This window comes from Chionomys nivalis, chromosome 17, assembly GCF_950005125.1.
Source record: "Chionomys nivalis chromosome 17, mChiNiv1.1, whole genome shotgun sequence".
Classification (NCBI taxonomy): Eukaryota; Metazoa; Chordata; class Mammalia; order Rodentia; family Cricetidae; genus Chionomys; species Chionomys nivalis.
The window spans coordinates 56,884,624-56,897,436 of NC_080102.1; the positions used below are offsets into that span (position 1 = coordinate 56,884,624).

A 12,813-nucleotide genomic window follows, 5' to 3' on the forward strand; every position below is an offset into this window, starting at 1 on the left:
GAGCTGAATCCTGAGCCTCAGGCCCGCAGGGCAAGTGCTGTACCATGGAGCCACACCCCAGCTCCAGCTCTCACAGAATTCCTCCTAACGAAATGTCCAGGATGTGCAGGTTCATAGACGGAGAGTGAAGGAGTGCTTTAGAGGGTGACCACACACATATGGGATTTCTCTGAGGGATGACAGAAAGGTTCTGGAACTAAGACAGAGTCATGGTTGTATAACCTTGAAATATATTAAAAAACAAAAAGCCATCTAAGTGTGTACTTGGTCTGTTTTCCCCTGTGGAGCCGGGGTCAGGGCCAGGGCCTCAGGCAAGCTAGGCAAAGGCTCTACTGTTGGGATATATCCTCAGCCAGTGTACACTTAACATAAAGGCGATTTTTACGTTACGTGAACAATATTTCAATGGAAAACTTAATGCTCAATGCACTTGCACCCACCATAAAACCAAAAAGAAACTCACAATAGATATCCCTATTAAAGCTAATAAAATACTGATTCTTTTTTTTTAAAAAAAGATTTATTTATTTATTAAGCAGACAATGTGCTGCTGGCAAGGAAGGCACAAGGTCTCATTAGAGATGGTTTTGAGCCACCATGTGGATGCTGGGAATTGAACTCAGGACCTCTGGAAGAGCAGTCAGTGCTCTTACCCTCTGAGCCATCTCTCTAGCCCCTAAAATACTGATTCTTATCAGTGACAATGAAAAAGTTGAGTAGACAAGCCAGGAAAAGTCTTGCTATCACTGCTGGTAACATCACAGAATATAAAGGAGGTATGACTATGCATGCATGAGCTGGGGACACAAAATCAAGACTGGAAAACGTATGCTTACAAAGGCAGGAGGGATACAGGACTTATGAAAAAGGACTGGCCAGGGTCAGAGGTCAGGGCCCAGGAGACAATTCCTAGTCACAGTGCTCATGATGGCTGTCCCGAGCAAGCAAGAATGGTGCAGGCACACCTTAATCCCAGCACTCAGGAGGCAGGGGCAGGCGGATCTCTGTGTGCTCCAGGCCAGCCTGGTCTGCACAGAGCTAGTTCCAGGACAGACAAGGCTATAGGGCGAAAGCCTGTCTCAAAAACCCAGAAAAACAAAAACAAAAACAAAAACCACCCAAACAAAAAGCAAACAGCGCAGGACACATACCCCAGCTGGGCGGCTCTGCTTGGACACGGCGGCCTGGTACTTAGCCATGCGGTCTTTGATGGAGGTCTCCGAGAGGCGCGGGAGCTCCAGACCCCGCTTGTTCTCGTTCTTCTCTGAGTTGAATGTGGAGGATGACAAATGACCTGGAAACGGGGAAATAATACACTTTGTCAGAAGACAGAAGGGGAGTCTAAATCTTGGGTGACTGTAATCTAATGTAATCTAATTTATCTTAGAAGTACAAAAAGGCCAGGTGTGGTTCTTGTCTATACTCCCAGCATTGGGGAGGCTGAGGCGGCAGTATCACACATTCAAGGTTAAAACAAAAAACAAAACAAAAAACCCAAAACCAACAACCAAAGGTGTACGCACAAGCGCGCGCGCGCACACACACACACACACACACACACACAATCAGAAATAGAATTGTCTTTCATAAGGTGATTTTAATTCACTTTCCTAGTAAAGTACCTTTACCATAAATGCACATTTTATATACACATATTCACACACCCTAACACATATAATTTTATTATTTTTATTCACTTATTTTTTGTGCTGTGGACAAAGTACTTTGTTGGGTTTATGCTAAGCACTTGGACTACCAGGGAGCCACACCACCAGCTCTGGGACAACCAATCTTGGTCAGGGACTCAGTCCGTCTACTGAAGTTCTTCGGTTCTAGAAAACTGTGCCGTGCCAGGGTCTAGAGCACTTCACCCTCAGAGGTACCCAAGGATGGGTTTAAAATGCAACAAAAGCACACTGGGTGTGCTGGGCTCATGCATGCAATCCCAGCACTGGGGAATCAGAGACAAGAGGGTCAGAAGTTCAAGGTTAACTTTAGCTATGTAGGAGGTTCTAGGCCAGTGTGGGCTAGAGACCTTGTCTCAAACGACAGAAACAAAAATCAGGACAGCTAAGAGAGAGCATTGGGAGCAGCTTGTAGCTAACACACAGACTCCTCTGTAGCACATGCCATTCTTCCTTTAGAAGCCCAGGTTTTGAGTGCAAAGGGTTCACTATGACTGGAGGGCCTCACACACTCTAGGCCTACTTACCCGGACCAATTTCCAAGTCATCATGGGAATAGCTGTTCTCAGAGATCCTTCCACTTGCATTTCGGCTTTGGGTCCAAAGACTCTGTTCAGAAGATGGGAGATACTGATGTAACACTCAACACTTCATTAACAAAATCCAAAAGATCAGAACATTTTAAATATCAAGCAGTATACAGTCACATGGGCTCACAGACAAATAAAGGGCTAGATAAACAAAGCTTGTGAGATTCTGCTTTTTCCCCCCCGCACTGAACTGTGCTTTCTTAGCCCCTCCTGTTCTAAAGGTAACCTTGAAAATGATAACCTGAAGCCTGGTGGTGACAGAGGCAGGTGGATCTCTGTGAGTTCAAGACCTGCCTTGGTCTACAAGAGCTAGTTCCAGGACAGGCTCCAAAGCTACAAGAGAAACCTTGTCTTGAAAAACAAACAAACAAACAGATAAACAAAGCTCATTGCCACTGACTGCCACTAGTCAGCTTCCGCATGGGCACTGAAATGTTAAGGACTGCTGGAAGAAAGTCCTCCCATCCCAGGTGACAATGACAGGCCCCATAAAACCACTGAGGCACAGGCAGCACAGCACCCCTCTATCTCACTGCACCCCGCTGTCACTGCCTTGGCGGTCTTCATCACTGCTCTCCTTAACAATCCCATTATCTTCTTAATTGGTTCTTTCTCTGCATTCTAATCTAGTCTTCGCGAGGCTGCCAATATCCTAACTAATAAAAAGTAATTATTCTAAAATCTGCATCTCCCTGAACTCCCCTGCTCAAAATTCTTTCAGAATTCCCAATTACCCTTGAACATCACTGCAAGAGTTCAGTACAGCCCAGACGATGTACTGAAGATGTCAGTGCCCACCCAGACTCCTCTGCATATATTCTGATACATCCTCTATCCTTCAGGGAATTCAAACTGCTCTGAGGACCATGCACGGCATAATAAATGAGGCTCCTCCGCCCAAATCACATTTGTCCTCTGTCTAGCAAATGCTATCCCTTCAAGACTCACTGATACTTGCTTCTATATACAGAAAGCTTCTCCTTCCCGTAGTGTGTGTGAAGGTGCCCGGTCATATTTTGTTAGTGTTTGGTAGAGTGCTGTAACTGTTCTCCCGCTGGTCCGCGAGCCGACTGCAGGAGACTATGCCTTTGTACTCACTTCCAGGATTTGTAGATTGTAGCATTATTTGTTTGTTTGATTTTGGTTTTTTGAGACAGGATTTCTCTGTGTATTACTGGTGGCTGCCCTGGAACTCACTCTGTAGAACCAGGCTGGCCTTGAACTCAGAGATCCCGTGCCTCTGCTTCCTGAGTGCACCAGCACCACCACCACCTGGTGATTGGAGCATAATCTGTTTCTTCAGTGTTGAGATTGAACCTGGGGACTTGCACACACCAAGCAAGCGCTGTATACTGAGCTCTGCTGCTGCAGACACTGGGCACAGATTTTTTTTTTTTGAATAAAATATTTTGTGATTCTTGAAATTATAACACTTTGTGTCTCATATTTGGATAGACCCTTAATCATAGTTACAAATTAGGTTGAGTGTAACGGCGCACACCTGTAATTAATCCTAGAGTGGAGGCGGGGATGGGGGTTAGAAATTCAAGGCCAGATTCTGCAAATATATATATATGAGGTTGTAGGAGAACCTCCTCATAAAAACCAAAATACATAAGGTTTTAGATTACAATTTTAGGATTAGAAATATACTCAACAAAAAGCCACTTAGTCTCACAGAATATTCCCCGATGTAGCAGACAAGGCATATGTAATAACAGCCTCCAGCCAGATCCTCTCACTCAAATGTCTGTTTCCAGACAACTAGAAGTAGGAATTACCTGAAAGCCAGCCTGTAAGGAGGCAAGAGACACTCCCTCCCTCCTCCTCACCCCGCTTCCTTCCCGTTGAGGATCAAATGCAGGGCCTCAAATACCCTAGGTAAGTGTTCTTCAGCTAAACTGAGTTCAACACATGAGAAACTTCTTTCTTAAAATCAAACATAGTTAGCCAATCCCGGCAGCCTGTGAAGCTGAGCTCCCATCAGTGGTATGAGACATAGTCACCACCTACCACAGGCATAAACGACAGGCGCCATCTTGGCCTGGTGTGTTGTTAGCTCCAACGCACCCTTTTTATCAAGGCATTGCCTTGTCAAGCTACTTTCGATTTCTATGTGTGTTCCATTTTTGTTTGCTTCTTATTAATAATCACTAATGAAAGTTATTAAACTCTTAAATACAATGAGTTAACTGACTTCAAAAATTTACTATGTATTTAAAGCAATTTATTCCTTGCTAGCCCTAATTATCTTGTAATAATATATTTCAAATAAAAGCCAAAATAAAGCTGGGAGTGATGACCTATACCTGCAATCCCAGGCTGGGAGACTAAGGGAGAAGGGCTGCCCTGGGTTCTGGGTCAGAATGGCCTATAAAGTAAGACTTTGTTTCATAAAACCAAAACAAGTAAAACTCTAATATTGCCACGCCATACTCGGGTCAGACCCACTCACATCTATGTTGTAATAAGAGCGGCGGCGGGGCTGCGTCCCCGGCACCCAGCCGCCCGCATAGCTAGCTTATGCCCCGAAATAATTACACGGAAACTGTATTCTTTTGAACACTGCCTGGCCCATTAGTTCCAACCTCTTATTGGCTAGCTCTTACATATTGATCTAACCCATTTCTAATATTCTGTGTAGTACCACGAGCTGGCTTACCAGGGAGGATCTTAACCTGCGTCTGTTTGGAGTGGGAAAATCATGGCGACTCCTCACTCAGCTTCTTTCTCCCAGCATTCTGTTCTGTCTACTCCGCCTACCTAATTTTCTGTCCTATTAAAGGGGCCAAGGCAGTTTCTTTATTACTTAACCAATGAAATTAACCCCTCCATCATTTCCCCTTTTTTCTGTTTAAACAAAAAAGAAAGGCTTTCACTTTAACATAGTAAGATTACATATAACAAAACAGTTATCAAGCAAGAATTAAAGTTACAATATTTATATCTATTTTATCTTTTATCATAACTAAGGAAAACTATAACTATAACTAACCATTCTTCAACTCCATCAAAGACTCCAGAAGGATATAATATTACCTAAGCAAACAAGAGATCCAAAACTCTAGAAATGACAGAGACATCTCGCTGCCTGGACAGTCACTCAAAGTTCCTCTGTACCGTTGGGGCATCCATCTTCAGCCTACAGGCCCATAGTATCCAGCAGACATTTTCATCAAGCAGGAAATTCCAAAGACAGTTCAGTCACTTTTTGCTGTGTCCTGCAGAATGTCTTGCAGACTCTTTTATGAGTCAGGAACCCCGAAAAACCATCTCACCTTTAGGCAAGTTCAGCAGTCCTTTTTCTGCGGGTTCTCTGTGTCCAGTTTATGCAACAGTCCAGGCAAGAGCAGTTTCTTGCCCAAATGTCTATCAAACTCCTTAAGGAGCCTCTTCGGTGCCCATCTTCCTCTTGAAGTAGATTGGTGCTGTCAGGAGCAGACGTGTCTCATTGTCATGAAAAGCCCTAAGTTATTAAAATATTTTAAATGCCATATTCTGTTGTCTTTGAAAGATATGAAGAATGTCTATCCAACTGAAATATATATATATATATATATCCAGAAAATCTAACTAACATGACTACAAGCTTGACTATTATTCATGATTATCCATCAACAACCTATATTTCCTAATTATACATTACATTTTAAAAATGAACTACACAATCACAATACCTTAATCAAGATCAGAAATACATATACATATAACAAAATTGACCTTAAAATCCATACCAATGCAAATTATTCATATCTATATCATATCCCCCTTTAAATGTAAAAGAATATTCATAAACAATATTTGGGAATATGGGCGCAGTTTTTTCTCTCCAAACTGCTTCCTGCTGAATGGGGGCGCTGTATTTAGATCTTTTATGGTGTAACCTGTGTGTCAGGGTCATCTCAGTTGGCAGTTGAGTGAAGTAATTTTTTGAGGGTGTTCACAGCAACCTTTCAGGAGGGCGTGGTCTATCATACCATATTGGGATAGAAGAAATCCACAGGGTCGCATCCTCTGTGAAAACAAAAGAAGACCCTCTCCAAAGCATCATATCCTTAGTCCCAAATTCTGAAATCATAATACCCTTATATCCATTCTGGTTTAGATTGGCAGCCCATGTAATGAAATGTCTCTCTGCATTTAGCTCCTTTACAGTCAAAAATTTTAAAGAAAACACAATAATACAAAGAATCCAGACTCTCTGTGAATTTTTCATTTTTACGTGGCTTATTTTTTTTATTTCTTTTAATCTACAACTATCTGTACTCTGTCTCTTTAAAGACTTTATCCCCCCTTTTTTAAGGGCATTAACTTTATTTTTTTTCTATTTTTTTCTCTCAAGCCTACGTACACTCATCCAACACTGTGACTCATTTATAGATCTTCTATGTATGAAATCTGTTCTATTGTGAATCTGTAATTTTTTTACTATCCAGGAGTATTTTTTAAAATGTTAAGCGCTTCTTAAAAACCTAAGTTGTAACATTTAGAGGTATTACGGTACTGCCTGTGTCCTGCCCAATCTAAACCTTAACTGCACTGTTATTATAGTAATTACGGTAGTTCCTGCCTGAGACCAGCAGAGTTTTGCATGGTGGAGCTGAGCTGATCCTGCATCAGAACCATTTGGTGCCCCTGAGTCACATACAGTTCCAGGCACACAGCAGTCCACATTGCCATCAAGCAAGCCGTAGCACTTTACTCCAAATGCTCCATTCAAAGACTCTGTCTCCCGCAGGAGCCAGACAGAGATCGTGATGGCGGCACAGCCCAGAAAGCCGGCATTTTAAAACCGCCAGTTTTTTCCTGTTGCTGAGTCAGGACAATTTCTTTGCTGCACGCAACCCACAAACAGCAAAAAGCTGTCTTAAATTCTCTCTGTGTCCTTTTTAAGCCCTCTCAGGTTTTACGTGGAGTTCATTAGCACGTTGGGCGCCACTCTGTTGTAATAAGAGCGGCGGCGGGGCTGCGTCCCCGGCACCCAGCCGCCCGCATAGCTAGCTTATGCCCCGAAATAATTACACGGAAACTGTATTCTTTTGAACACTGCCTGGCCCATTAGTTCCAACCTCTTATTGGCTAGCTCTTACATATTGATCTAACCCATTTCTAATATTCTGTGTAGTACCACGAGCTGGCTTACCAGGGAGGATCTTAACCTGCGTCTGTTTGGAGTGGGAAAATCATGGCGACTCCTCACTCAGCTTCTTTCTCCCAGCATTCTGTTCTGTCTACTCCGCCTACCTAATTTTCTGTCCTATTAAAGGGGCCAAGGCAGTTTCTTTATTACTTAACCAATGAAATTAACCCCTCCATCACATCTATATGACTTATTTGGCTCAATATTTCTGGTCTGGGGAAGAAGAAAACTGACAGCTAAGGTGGAGTCAAGGTCCGGCTTGACACTCCACCCACAGCGCTGGTCCCGCAAAAGCCAAGTGCTGACAGCTTGGACCGGCTTGGTGCTGGAGAAGGTGGTTAAACCTCTGTGGGTCTAAGCAGGAGAGCCAACATAAACTAGCACCGATTTGGTACAGTGACAGAAAATTAGCAGCGATTGCTCAAATTCTCAAAGTTCAACTTCAGGTGTGACTGTGCTACAAGACCAATTCAGAAATTAATGTTTCCAGGACTCAAAAGGAGAAATCCTAGAAATTACAAACACATCTCAAACTAAAAGAAAATGGGTTCTGCAGCCTTCTTCTCCCTCCCACCTCCTTCCCTTCCCCCTGCCTTCTTCTACCCCCTCCCTTCCCTGCCCCCCTTTAGATTTAGGTACAGGAGAGGATGAATAGGGCCTCACTGTGACCAGGCTGAGCTTGGACTGGGATCCTCCTACCTTGAATTGTGGGTTATATATTTTTCTTGAAAATAAAAAAAAAAAAGTTCCTATTTTACAGTGTGTGTGTGTGTGCTGCACGCACATGAGCAGCACACACACGCATCCTATGGTGCACATGTGGAGGTCAGATGACAACTCTCAGGAGTTGGTTCCTGTAGCTTCAAAGAAACAACAGGGCCTTGTTGAAGTGTGTCATTATGGGTGGCCTTTGAGGTCGCTCAAGCCCCTGGGTGCTGGTGAGTGAGGCAGATAGGTGATCTGTGAGTTCGAGACCAGCCTGGTCTACAGAACTACTTCCAGGACAGGCTCCAAAGCCACAGAGAAACCCTGTCTCGAAAAAAAAAAAAACAAAAAACAAAAAACAAACAAAAAAAAAATAATAATAAAAAATAAATAAATAAAAATAAATGTTTTTCCTTTATAAGGGTTGCCGTGGTCATGGTGTCTCTTCAGAGCAATAAAACCCTAAGTCAGCTCTGCTACTGTGGAGTCCAGGTATTTGAACTTGTCTTCAGGCTGCTTTAGCTGGCCAGCTCGTGCTCTAGCCTGCAGTGTCATTTTGCGCCCCCTACATATTTTTTTTTAAGATTTATTTATTACCTATACCATGTTAGAAGAGGTCATGGGATCTCATTACAGATGGTTGTGAGCCAACATGTGGTTGCTGAGAATTACATATTTATTTTTTAAAACAAGCATTTTCTAATACACACACACACAAATATAGAATGCACTGTGATCAGGCTCTCCTGGAACTAGCTCTGTAGACCAGGCTGGCCTCAAACTCACAGAGACCTGCCCACCTCTGCCTCTGGAGTGCTGAGATTAAAGGTTTGCTCCACCACTGCCGGGCTGGTTCCTCATTCTCAACAGAGGAATTTACATTCCGTCAAAGATAAAATTCAAGTACAGTTCTATAAATTGCTGCTGGCAAAGCTCACCTTTGGTCCCAGCACCCCCCCCACCCCCCCACCTGCCTTGCCAGCAGCTCAGCACTCTAGAGTTGGAGAAGCATCCAAAGTTCGAGGTCTTCCTTTTACATGGCCAGTCCCAGGCCAGCCAGGGCAACACAGTGAGACCCAAAATACGGCTATTTTCAGTGGGAAGAGAAGGCAGGAGGATTGGGAATTCAGGGTCATCCTCAGCAACATAACAAGCCTGGGTTAATGAGACCCTGTCTTAAGCAAAATAACACGGTTTAGGATGAGAACTCAACTAGCAGGGTATTTATTTGCCTTACACACGAAGGCCTGAGTTTAATCCCCAGAATCCATTTCTTCTTAAAGCCATACATGGGTTATATACTTGTAATCCCACTTTTAGGGAAGTGGAGGCAGGTGGCTCCCGGAAGATCACCAGGCAGCCCCGGTAAGGGTGAGATGGTACCTCTGTAGAGAAAGGCGCTGGCCACCAGACCCAACGATGAGCTGGATCAACTCAGAAGGGGAGAATTGGAGATTTCCCTGACTTCCACACAGGTGATATGGTACATGCTCCCCTCCCTCAGAGGTAGACAGCTCCTGAAGAATAAATTCGGAGGCAGGAGGATCCCGCTGAAGGCAAGACTGGGGTGGGTAGGGCGACCTTATCTCACAAAACCAAAAACCAAACCCAAACACCCCCACCCCTCAAACAGCAAAACCTAAAACGTCAAACAAAAGCTCTGGGTTACTTGGGAGCCTTAAAAATGCTGTCCGGTGAGTAGGATTAGAATCAATCCAGGAACCAAGGCAGGATCAAGGCTACCTGGGCCAGGGAGAAGCAAAGACTCGGGCTGAGGAGGAAACTGGCTATCAGTTGATCGGAACGGCTCCAACCCAGCCGAAAGGGCTCAGGCGGGGCTAGGGTTATCATTTTCAAGGTTACCTTTAGAAAGAGGGGCTAAGAAAGCAAGATCTAGACCACAGTTCAGTGCTGGAGGAAGCAGTATTTGTCAAGAATGTAAGTGGGGGGGGGGCAAATAGAACAAAACAAAAACTGCGTGTGTATTCTGCAGTCACACACACACACACACACACCTCTGTAACAGATTTATATCATTTTGGTTTTTCTTTTTTTCGGTTTATTGAGGATGACGCATGCGCACACAGTCATAAGCACACACCGACAAACTGGGATCCAAACCGGCGGCCTCCGCCTCTGCGGGCGGCGTTCCCAACCGCTCGGCCAGTGCTCAGACCGTTGCTATCATTTTGATTTTTCGAGACAGGGTTTCTCTGTGGTTTTTGGAGCCTGTCCTGGAACTAGCTCTTGTAGACCAGGCTGGTCTCGAACTCACAGAGATCCACCTGCCTCTGCCTCCCAAGTGCTGAGATTAAAGGTGTGAGCCACCACCGCCTGCCCGGCCCATTCCAGCCTTTTTGTCTCGGACACACAGATACTCCAGGAGTGTTACCCTCTGCCAAGCACAGAAGAGACATTTTATTTTAAGGCTTTGTGGAATTTCCCAAGGATTGGCTTCTCACACCCTACAACTTCTCCTTCCCTGTCAGCTGGCTAGGCTTGCCTGTGCCAATGCCTCTTAAGAACCTCCTGTGAACTCATCGATCAAATATACCATCATATGCCAATAAGAGAGTAAGCACTGAGGCTTTTAGTAGGGATTCTGTAGAATGTTTTTCCTAGAATTAAAAACAAAACAAAACAAAAAAAGAAAAAGAAAAGGAAATTAGGTTCTAAATGATTAACAAGACAGATTTCCTATCTCATCTACCCTTATTTTCAGGAAAATTCTTTTTTCTCTGTAGCCCAGGTATGCCTGAACTCATGGCAATCCTCCTGCATCAGTCTCTGGATTGCTGGGGTTAGAGGCATGAGTCAGATGAAAGTGCTGGCTGTACAAGCATAATGCCCTGAGCTGGGACCCCCAACCCTATGTTAAAACCAGCGGTGACAATGTATGTGTGTACCACATGGACAGACAGGTGGGTGAGGGAGCCTGCTGCTCAGTCAGCTTGCCAATTCGAGGACCAGGTCCAGTGAAATCAGTGGGAAACCTAACCTCAGAATAAAACAAAACCAAGAAAAGGTTGATGAGACAGGGTTTCTCTGTGTAGCTCTGGTTGTCTTGGAACTTGCTTTGTAGACCAGGTTGGCCTTGAACTCACAGAGATCCACCTGCCTCTGTCTCCTGAGTGCTGGGATCAAAGGCGTGCACTACCATGCCCAGCTTTCCTTTGGTTTTCTTTCTTTCTTTTTTTTTTTTTTTTTTTGGTTTTTCGAGACAGGGTTTCTCTGTGGTTTTGGAGCCTGTCCTGGAACTAGCTCTTGTAGACCAGGCTGGACTTGAACTCACAGAGATTCGCCTGCCTCTGCCTCCCGAGTGCTGGGATTAAAGGCGTGCGCCACCACCGCCCGGCTGTTTTTTTTTTTTTTTTTTTTTTTTAAGAGAGCATCTCACTGTGTGTTCCAGGCATGCCTCAGACTCATGGAGAGCCACCTGCCTTGCCTCCCGAGTGCTGGGGTGAACAGCATGCACACAGGCCACCACACCTGGCAAAGCTGATTCTCAAGTCAGGTGTCCTGGTGCAGGCCTGAAACCCCAGCTTCTGGGAGAGGGAGGCAGGAGGGTCAGGAGCTCAAGGACAGACTTGAGACCAGCCAGCCTGGGGCTCCGTGAGGTCCTGTCTCCTCCCCCAAATGATGATGACTCTCCTGCTTTACACAGAGTCCCTCATCCACCCCTTCACTGCCTTCTACCCTCTCACGGGGAACCTTTCTTCAGACTTTCACATTTCCTAAAAATCAAGGATGGAGGGAGGGTTGGTTTTAGGGAAAATGGGATTTTACAGAACTACGTACAGAAACCGTGAGGTAGAAATAAATTTCTCAACTTCTCAAAGTATTAAGTGATAACAATTTTTTTCTCCCTCAGGGACTCGGAACAAAATGGTGTATTCGCATTAAAAAATGTACATAGGAGGACGTGCTGGCCAGTTTTATGCCAACTTGACATAAAACTGGGAGAAGTAACTCTCGACTGAGAAAATCCCCCACCTGTTTCCTTGAATGAGGATTAATGAGGGAGCACTCAGCCCACTGCGGGCGGTGCCAGCCCCAGCTGCCAGTCCTGGGTTCTATGAAAGCAGGCTGAGCAAGCCATGGGGAGCGAGCCAGTAAGGAGCACCCCCACCCGTGGCATCTGCATTAGTTCCGGCACCACGTGAGTTCCTGACTTCCTTGGTGATGAACAGGAAGTGTGTTAAGTGAAATAAACCCTTTCCTTCCCAAGTTGCTGTCGGTCCTGGTGTTTTATCACAGCAACAGAAACCCTAACAAAGATACCAGATACAGAATTCTCTACATTTTCTATATCTCTAAAGTGTCATACAAAAGTTGTGTTAGCCTTACAATAAGCAAAAACAAACAAAAAACAAAGAAAGAAGAGAGAAAGAAAGGAAGGAAGGAAGGAGGGAAGGAAGGGAGAGAGAGAGAGAGAGAGAGAGAGAGAGAGAGAAAGAAAGAAAGTGATATTTCTTGTTTAGTAAGCTTATTCAGTAGTTAAAAGCCTGGGGGGGCTGGGGAGATGGCACAGCAGTTAAGAACACTTGCTGCTCTTCTAGAGGACCCGGGTTCACATGGTGGCTCACAATCATATGTAACTGCAGTTCCAGGGATTCTGATGCCCTCTTGTGACCTCCATGGACTCCAGGCACCCATGTGGTGCACATACATGCAGGCAAAACATGTACACACA

General features: G+C 44.7%; 1 protein-coding gene across 2 annotated transcripts in view; it reads right to left on the reverse strand.

Annotated features, from left to right (window-relative positions):
* Lima1 (LIM domain and actin binding 1) overlaps nt 1–12,813 on the reverse strand; it is a 112,392-nt gene that overhangs the window by 28,598 nt on the left and 70,981 nt on the right. For both annotated transcript variants that reach the window (XM_057792255.1, XM_057792257.1), the window contains 2 exons: nt 2,213–2,294; nt 1,152–1,294 (listed from right to left, as the gene is read on the reverse strand). In XM_057792255.1, coding sequence (XP_057648238.1) covers nt 1,152–1,294; nt 2,213–2,294 — 225 coding nt within the window. The remainder of the gene's footprint in view (nt 1–1,151; nt 1,295–2,212; nt 2,295–12,813) is intronic.